General features: G+C 41.1%; 1 protein-coding gene across 1 annotated transcript in view; it reads left to right on the plus strand.

The window, feature by feature from the left end:
* The first annotated feature begins 8,685 nt into the window (after positions 1-8,685).
* Positions 8,686-10,000, plus strand: part of LOC137975312 (uncharacterized) — a 6,194-nt gene continuing 4,879 nt past the window's right edge. Inside the window, exon 1 of the mRNA XM_068822407.1 lies at positions 8,686-9,719. Within this exon, the coding sequence (XP_068678508.1) occupies positions 8,813-9,719 (907 nt within the window). The 5' untranslated portion in view covers positions 8,686-8,812. The remainder of the gene's footprint in view (positions 9,720-10,000) is intronic.

The raw sequence follows: 10,000 nt of genomic DNA on the forward strand, positions 1-10,000 counted from the left end.
TTTGGAAAGCCGATGTTGTCAAGGTAACAAAGAGCAAAATGACTGTGAACTTTGACGACTTAAATCCTCTCCGTTCTTTGAGATACAGAGGGAATTGTGACACCCGGAAATGGGCCTTAAAGTTTCGGGACCTTATGTGGTAGTGGGTTGGTGGGAATGTAAAACACGAAAATTTTTTGACCAAACGAGTTGATTAAGGTCGAACTCCCACCGTGAAAAGATGAAGAGGTTGAAGTATCTAGCGTTAGCGACCCTTCGAGCATAGTCTCTTTCGATCTTCCTTGGTAAGTTGGGAAGAGGAAGAAGACTCTGCCAGCCACCTCGACATTGTTCGACATTCTTTGATTTACCGCTCATCCAAAGAAATGGATGAGTCAGTCAAGTTTCGACTTGACAAACCTGTTCTTTTAAGTTATTGCGCATGATCAATCGCCACGCATCATCAATATTTTTGGGAATTTACAACAGCGTGGCAATTTTTAACTGTCTGAGGGCCTGTTTACATGGAGGTAGGGTAACCCGTCTAGGTGAGTAACCCGCCAATGTGGGGTAACTCCCCTGTCCATTTAAAGTCTTATTTTTTCAGCCTGGCATTTACATGATAGGCGAGGTAAGCCGGCAGGTCTGGTAGACCGGGTGACCCACAAAGCCGGGGTCGCATTTTGCCATGAAAACACTTGAAGGTGAGGTAACCCGCCAACTTGGGGTCGGCTCGTGTCACGATATACCGCCTTTGGTGAAGGCGCTGCAGTATTGAAAGTGATAACAAGAAGTCACAGCACTAAAAAGTTGAAGCAAGAGAAGCTAATGAGAGTGAAAGAGCATTAACCGCCAAAATGCATCCTTCACCCACCATTCTTCCTGTCTACGTACTTAGCAGTAGTAGTAGTAGTAGTAGTAGTAGTAGTAGTAGTAGTAGTAGTAGTAGTAGTAGTAGTAGTAGTAGTAGTAGTAGTAGTAGTAGTAGCTAGTAGTAGTAGCAGTAGTAGTAGTAACGCTTTATTTAAACACGGAAGAGTTTCAGAGTTTCTCATGTTTCAGAGTTTCTCATGTTGTAATTAGAGTAATACTGAGTGAAAAGACGTTAAAGATAATCTGGGGCATGTCCATTCATTGTCTTATACATCATTAAGGTTTTCCGTTTCTTTCGTCGAATTGGTAGCCTCTCCCAGTTAAGGGTAGTTAGGAGGTGGTTCGAGTTCGTATCAAAAGGCAATTTTGTAATTACTCAAGCTGCACGATTCTGCAATTTTTGGAGTTTATCACTCAGGTAACCACTCAAACAGTTCCAAACCGGGCTGCAATAATCGAAATATGGCACAATCGGAGCGTTATAGATTTGAATGGCAGGGTCGCGCACGTTTGAGGGCACCTAAAGCTGAAGATGCTTTCTTGCATATTTCTTCAACGTGCTTGCACCAAGTAAGTTGAGCATCTATGGCTCAGTTTACTTTAATAGTTCAGTTACTTTAATAGTTCCGTTAACGTTTTAGCCGTTAGTGTAATGTTTGTGTCATCAGCAAACATCCTTCGTGCAGAGGCCCGCAGGCAGTTGGGGAGATCATTAATATAAATTAGAAATAGCAAAGAACCCAGTATACTGCCCTGCGGTACGTCGCACCTGAGATCGCGAGCAGTTGATAGCTTGCCGTTGACATCACACCTTTGGGTTCGGCCACTTTGGTACGACAGGAACCACCTGATAGCTACCTGGTCAAAACCCAAGAATGATATTTTACGCAAGATGATTTCGTGATCAATGGTGTCAAATGCATTAGTAAGGTCAATGAAAATGACGCCATTTAATAACCCATTGTCGATGTTAACTGACCAGTCATTTGTCGCCTCAAGCAAAGCAGTAAGAGTACTGTGTAAGGAGCGGAACCCTGATTGGCAACTTAATAGTAATTTGTTCTCACATTTGAGAATATGCCGAATAGAATATTATCAAGACCAGTGGCTTTTTTATCATCAATTTTCTTTAAAAGGTTTAATACAATATCGATACCCGGAGTTTGCAGAGAGAAAGATTTATCAGTGGTTTCCAGATAAATCTAGGATTTACATCTACACCAGGAATATCTTCTGCTAGTAATTGCGCAATATGTGTAAAGTGTTTGTTAATAGTTTCTTCTATATCAACCGAAACACACTAAAATAACTTGACATAGCCTGGATAAAGGTTGTTTTTTTCTCAGAATTATTCCTTTGTGATGCAACAATAATTTTATCGGTAAAGGAATTCCACATTACCATTTTTGAGTTTTACACTCGCGATTAACCCTTTCACCGCCAAAAATGCAAATTGTTAAATTATAGATTTTACTCTGTCTACTGTCAGACGATTTTACTGGTCAATGGGGAAGCCCTCGGGAGTGAAAGGGTTAAGTAAAGATTTCCCCGAAACACACTAAAATAACTTGACATAGCCCCTTTAAGCAAAGACCACGGCTACGGAAACGACAACGCCACAAAGCAAGAATATGATTAGTTAAAAAAGGGAAAATACTCGTGCTGCACGTGCAGCCCGAATTTCCGTGCACTTCTTTCCCGTACTCCACAAAACAAGATTGGAAAGGATTAGAGTGACGTTTTCGTCAACGTCATCCTTGCTAAACTCTATTTTAAAGTCCCTATTTGATAGACAGCCTGGTTGCAATGCGAAATGTAACTTTCGTTTGAGGGTGGGATGGCATTGTAAAGAAAGGAGTTGAATCGTAAAAATGTAATTTGTGATAATTGCAAATGAGCTTAAATTGCAATTTTGGCGGCACGTATCAGAGGTGTGGTGTGCTGTGTTAGTAGGCTTAGTCATTCTACGGTCAGCCTTCTCCGCGTGTGCAAGTCCAGTTCGTTTATTGTTATATCGCGTTGAAAATTTGTTTTATGCCTTCGGTAAGCTGTATAAGATAGCGTTTTTCGATAAGAATACCTTAGAACCTTAAGGGTCGCAGCACTGCCTTGGTCGAGTGTACACGTTCCCTGGTTTTTTCCACCTGCTGGTTTTTAGGGGTTTTCGTGTCCGGCTCTGATGAATTGCTCTTCTCTTTATAATAGAGTTTATGCATGAATATTTTTGTATCTATTGCAATGCTAAATAAATGGCACGATGACTTGGCTGGCCAACGCGCTCATATATCATCTAGCTGGAGTGCCTGTTTGAGTAGTGTAGACAAAATTGCCCATGTTCTCCACGCGAATTCAAGTTTGGTCGTTTCAAGCCAAATAATTTAACCCAGAAACGCAAAGGTCGTTTTTTATTTTCAACATGTCTAGATTAAAGCCTTTTCCCTCAAAAAATCCCAAAAAAGAACATTGTTTACAGAGGTGGGATAGCAATCTTTTCCTTTACTTTCCAAATCACCGTTTCACTGCACTAAAAATAAATCTACGCCGATTTACTGTGAAACCTGGAATAACTCTAACGGAATGTTATACAGTTGCATCGAGAAAGACAGCGCGAAGACAAACCAGTAGCTAACCTGGTAGAAAAGATATCTTTTGCCAAAAACAAAAGTTTATTTTGATACGGGCGGTTAATAACAAGTGCTGAATAGTGAGATCCCAGCGATCCTGGGTCGTCCCAGTCCTTTGTCTTTAAGGGGTTGGGTTGGACAAACGGGTTCATTTGACATAAGAATAATTTTGTCCGTTAGTCCCCACAAAAGGAATGCAATGACCCAGGACTCATTAAGACCTTTGCAAGAGCCCATGGCTTCACCCAGTTTGGGATGATATTCAGCAGTGCCTAAGCTATAACATGCCCTGCACACTTTAAGATTTGGTATTCTCCTTCAACTTGTAAAATTGAAGCCAGGCAACAGTGCCAGCTCGGTTGCCTAGATCTTGGTCTGAGAACCCACGACGTCAGCAACTGGACCAGCCTGCCCTGTCATACGAAAGGCGTTGGTTTCTACAGAAATTGTGATGTTTGGTGCTGTGTCGGTGGACAAGTAAATCAAGAAAATTTGGTTGATCGAACCGGTTGCTAAAGGTGAACTGCGACTGTGAAAAGACTAAATGGCTGAACGTTTCGAGGGTTAGCCCTTTCTCAAAGTGAATTTGAAACACACCAAATTTACTGGTAAGAGTGAGATCTCTGGGCAAGCTTCGTCTACCGCAATCACATTAAGGGGCCCTTAAAATCAATATGGCAACTACCATCACAGTCTTTCGAACCTTCTTTATATTAAAAATATTCAATTTGCACAACGACTACGATTATTATTAATTTTTATCAAATAACAAATTGGAAATCACACTACATACAAAGATAAGTTCGAGGATTGACCCCAAACCCCTCCCACATTTGAAGGGATTAATCAATCGAATAGAAAAATTACAAAGATGTTCAAGTCTTGCAAATGGACAATCATTTTTGCTTTCCTCTCTCTGAAAGTAAGGGTTTTTTTTATCATCACCCTGCCCCCCATAAAAAATGCATAGCTTGGATTTTTTAATTTTTATTTTTATAAGAATCCACAAGCAGTGGACCATCTGGGGAATATTGTACATTCGATATAAACTGTCCATAGCTTTTTGCTTACTACCCTTAAAGTCTGTAGTCTCTGTAATGGAAGCCAGTGATATTAATGTTACCTGTTAAAAGCTGATTAGTCAGTATTAACTAAAACTACTCTATCAATAATCTCTATGTTCATTTCTTTCGCAAATACTTGTTTCAACAAACGTTTCGTGAATATTTCGGGGACAATCAGTGCAGTTTCGAAAAAAACTAAACAGTCGTGGGAGTGCCTGCTGCCAAAGTTCTTTGTCAAAATCAATGCTCTTCAGGTGCTCATCAACAGATGCCAAGTTTATTGCCAACATAAAAAAATTGAGGTAGGGCACATTCAAAACGGCCATCATAGTCTGCACCTGATAAAAATACTCGTGTGTATTTTTCAACACTACATACCCATTACGAACATGTAAACAATTACCTGGGACCAGAGCGAACTCCTTTATTGTTTTTTCCTGTGTGTCCAAGTGACTTTGAACTCGGCAGCCTCTGGCCCACAACAAGAACAATGCACAACGGCATCAGAGCTTGCGCCAACATAGGGCCAATCTACAGACAGAACCAGACCAGTTTCGGAAAGAGAAACTTGCTGTAGCCAAGAAGTTGAATGGTAAGCTTATCGGTTGACTGCTGTTCTTATACTCTGCCATCTTCATCAGTTTTCCTTAGTACAGACAGCATTCGTGAAGCTGTGATAATAACAACCCTGTACAATGCCCATGTTGAATCACTGGATTGTCCCACACTTTTTTTTTGGGCAATAATGTTACTTTGCTCAGTACTCCAAGATAATTCTCTGACAAGCTGTTCACACTGTTCTTGTACAGTCGGATAAACCTGAGAAACCATTTCAGCTTGACAAATTAAAGACATTGGTTCTTCAGCCTTTTCAGTTGAAACAATTTCTTCATGAACAACATGACTAATATCTGGTTCCTAACTTGCACATGATAAATGGGGATTTTTATACAACAGGGTACCACATGCAGTTTCCATTAGAGGCTAAGGCTAGGTTTTCCCAGTCAATGTCAGCGAAATGCATAGTTGTTCTGTCTTTCAAAGAGCGAGAATCAAATGAAGAACGATGTACAACACTTTGTTGTTATCTCATACAAAGAAAAGACTTAGCTCTGATCTCTGAAAGCTTTTTAGGGCCATAATTTTTCCTTGCCCCAACTGACGGGTGTCCCCAAGTCTGGGGCAATGATGTGCAAGTTTATTTTTTCCTCAGTTTCTCACTTCTGAGGCAATATGATGCAACAAGGCACCGACATGTTTGCATACCTCAACCAAGCTACAAAAAAAAAAAGAAAAAAAAGATTTTTCACATGTTAGAAACGTCCTCTTTTGCATGCTAAACTTTCATCAGAAAACAGTTGATGGTTAGTCAAGTATTTATTTGCCAGAAATACACTCTATAAGCAGCTTATAACATAACTAGTAGGAGGAAATGTGGGGAGGCTCTGTAAACTGTTAAGCTTTTCTAAGAATGTGTCTCGCTAAGTTACTAAATATATCACTAAGTTTCATATTTTAACAACAAAACAACGCGATAAAACTGAAAAAAATACAACTATCTTGGTTAAAAAATTTGAAAGCAACGACGTTTCCACGTTGGCTTAACAACATATCAATGCAAGTCAAAGTGAATAAACTTGGGTACAAATAAAAATCTAAAAAGAGTTCCTAAGAGATACAAATATACGGTGGTAAAAAATACTATCAGTAAAAAAAGTTTCATATTGTCAGGGTTTGGTGGCTCTACAACCTTTTTCAGAAAAACGGCAAATCAGCAATAATATAATCAAAGGTTCAGTATTTTCCACCCAGAATCATTATTATATAAAGCTCTCTGACCTTACTGTTGACTTACCCAGCAACACAGTTACATTCTGCAGTCACCACTTCACCACTCTCTTTATGTAAACAAATCCAAAGCTCTTGTGGCTTACTGTATTATGAGTTCTTTCCTGTGGGACGCATTTAAACCGAACAAAACAGTACTTTAAGTTGGGACTTACAGTGTGGCACCCCACATTGAAAACACGTCCAGAGATTTCCGAGCTCTTTCCCTTCAAAATCGCCTTTGGGGTATCCTTGAGACATTTATCAACCTCGTCATCCGGAAAATTTGCACTTCCCGACTGCGATCCCTGCTTCAGTTCATCTGGAGGCGGTAACTTGATGAGACCATTCTCGACGACTAAGGCCTAGGGCAAACGTCGAATCTTAGTCGAACCAGGAGCCCATCTGGAGCGTGCAACTTCCATACAGCGTCTGTGAAACGGCGTTTTCACAAGTAGGTTTATTTTTAGACTAGCCCTTCCCGCGAATTAGGTCAAAAGACAAAGGCAGTTCCGGTTCGGTGACCCTATGACGTCAGCTTAATTTCTTGTAATTGGTCAGCGGGCTCCTGTGGGAGTCTCATTCGCGGGAAATTCAATCTAAAAATAAATCGGTCTGTGAAAACGCCGTTTCACGAACACAGTAGAGTAGTAGGCTCCGGGTAATGGGTTCCTGGTCGAACTTAATTGGTCGAACCTATTAATTTTGAAATATATAGGTGCATGAATGGCGCGACGTTTGCGGCAATTAAGTTCGAGTCAAATTAATTGGTTCGACTCCAGCATAAATTCGACTTCCTAAGTCGAATAATGCAACATTGTTTCGGTGTTTCAGCAAACACGGTTCTAAACACGAGCTGAACTCAATTCATAAATCATGCAAATTACAAAATAATTGATTCAAATGTGGTGGACTGCACAAAGATCACAAAAAGACCGACTCCTCCATCTGCCAAGCGCTATCCCTCCTTTCCCCTCCCTCCACCCCCTTCCCGAGCATGCGCTGTACAAAGACGATCCCGCGACAGGGATGACTTCGCACAGCTTAATGGAAATGGCCGCGCTGCTCCACAATAGCCTTTGTCTCTGATACGCCATGGAGCTTCAGCAACGACCAACGGGAACGGCAACGAGAACGTTATCTAAAAACATAAAATTAAATTTGCGTTATTGCAATCACTTCGCGACTATTCCAAGTTTTGTCATATGACAAGGTGTGGCAGTCCCTCAGAAATGACACCGTTATGAGTGGCGCTTAATTTAGGGGAGAAAAATGCACGTGCAGGGTGTACAAAGGTATTGTTTTTGCCCACTAAATATGCAGATTTGTGACGTTCTCGTTACCGTCGCCGTTGTCATTGCTAAAGCTCCCTACTGCATGTTTTCAGAGCTGCATGTGATGCAAGTGTTTCCTTCTGTTTTTCTCACTGAATCAACTACCAAAGAAAGGCGCAACGAGCACTGTATTTCGGCATTTTGCTAGCAAGTCCTTGCAGTGACTAGCCATGCATCGAGTGAATAGCACGAGGACACGTGCTTGTTCCCATGTACTAATGAAGTTTATCTAGGTTCGACGTTTGCTACCACACTGGAATTAAGTGGACTCTTTGTCGAACCAATTTTTAATAAATTCGACGCGACTAAGATTCAAAGTTTGCCCTAGGCCCAACTTGTTTTCACTTGTTTGTTTTTTTTTATGTTTTGCTTTGTGTATTGAGCCAGTATCGGTCATAAAGAAAGGCAATGCCCAAGTCTTTCAGATGACTCATCATCTTTGCATTCATTGCGCGTCGTCCTTTTGGAAACAGACGATGAATATTAACGATGCCAGCACCACATCCGCCATTTCTCATTATTCCGCGTTTCGAATGAATTTCAAGGGAATTTTCGGGATGCCGAGGCGCATGCGCAACATTAGTCTCCTTTGTTGCTAGCGACAAAGTAAACATGATTTGTAAAAGTTGAGTGGGCAACAGAACTGATGTCAATGCGTTTCCGATCATGTCCACTTTTGGACGCACCAATGCGCGGCAGCCGTCCAAGCCATGAAGCGCATAAAATCTGCTTTTCAAAGATTGGGATTGTTTAAAAGTGAGTTTGATAAAAAGTGATTCATTCTTGGTTTGCAACCTAATTCACGTTTGGTTGGTTGCTTGAATGTCTCTTATCTAAAGAATTAGAGTGTCCGAAGTATTACTAGTATACGGATTTTGAAACTTATCTTACTGCAAAAAATTCCTTTTTTGAACGCATCCATGCTTGGCTTAAACTTCCTGCTTTCTATAAAATAGCAGCATTTCCTGAAAAACTGGTTTCATGGTGTAGTCGTGTAACATTTCAAGTCATTGTGCAAGGTTCAGACTAAAAGTTGAAGACGGTTTAGTCTGCGAAAACACTTACCTTCATTGTCATTTATTACGCTTTTGAGAAGTCAGTAGGCTCAAACATGGGTCAGATTATTGGCACATCAAACACGGCAGACGTGAACAAGGAGATGACCATGAAGACCGTTTCGCTCGTAAGCCACAAAATGTTAAAATCTCTCCCAGTTGGCTCTTTAAGTTTTCTGGAGAGCGAAAAGCAAGCCAAACACTTGTTTGAGAAGTTTGCTGGAACAGGGGCCAAAGACTTAATCGAAAAAGGGAGGCAAAAATACGGTATGCCAGCACCTGCGAAAGCCAAGGTCGTGTTGGGGTCCGAAGGCAAAATTCGTTCACTTCCTGCTGACTGTGGGATGTTTGCAGCCGTTTCAACAGCCTACAGTTATCACTATAACCTCCGAACTTCGCCGGACGACTGGTGGTTTTGTGTCATTAAACGGGTCGCTTGCGCGATCGACGAGAACGCCGAGAAAGAGTCTGTTCGCAAAATGTTTGTCGATCATGAAGGAAAGAAAGACATAACTGTTGTTGTGAACGAACCGGACATCTTCAAAGTCGACTACGAATATTTTTTCGACGAAATAACGAAAGGAATTAGAGAAAACGTCAAGGTTCCGGAGTTTGTGGATGGAACGACGGCAGATTTTAGCACTACGACACCAGTGCTGAAGATTGTGTCACAAATCACACTGATGTACTCGGTGAAGGAGTATTTCAATTATCTAATGATTGCGGGATGCGGGATTCCTGCTGTGGAGATGCTAGGAACCGAGGAGGATTGGGCAAAATTAACTTCCAAGTTGAAAGTTCTGAGGACACTCCTTGAACCAATAGAAAAGGACCTTCGCTTGGGTGAGGCATGGTGGAATGTGGTTCGGGAAGTGTTCCACAACTTGCTGAAAACTTACCAGGGGGAGCCCGATACAAAATGGTGGAGTCACATCGTTGATTACCAAACCGCATACTCTTCAGGTGAGTTTTAAATCGTTTCACAGGCATCCCTGACCAGAAGCCCATCAAATATTTGATGGGCTTCCGCCCTCACATATCATGTGAGTGTGAACGAACCGATTTTAAAAAAAAAAATGAAGCGCCAAGGTAAAGAGGAGATAGCTTAATAAGTAATAAGAAAGTTGATTTTATTTGTCTTCTCTTTTATAGCCTAGATTCGCTGATTAATCTACGTTAAGTAACCTAACTACAAACTGCTGATAAAGAAGATGAGGGAATACTCTATGTAGTTATGTGCAATT

The sequence above is a fragment of the Montipora foliosa genome, chromosome 11, assembly GCF_036669935.1.
Source record: "Montipora foliosa isolate CH-2021 chromosome 11, ASM3666993v2, whole genome shotgun sequence".
NCBI lineage: Eukaryota > Metazoa > Cnidaria > Anthozoa > Scleractinia > Acroporidae > Montipora > Montipora foliosa.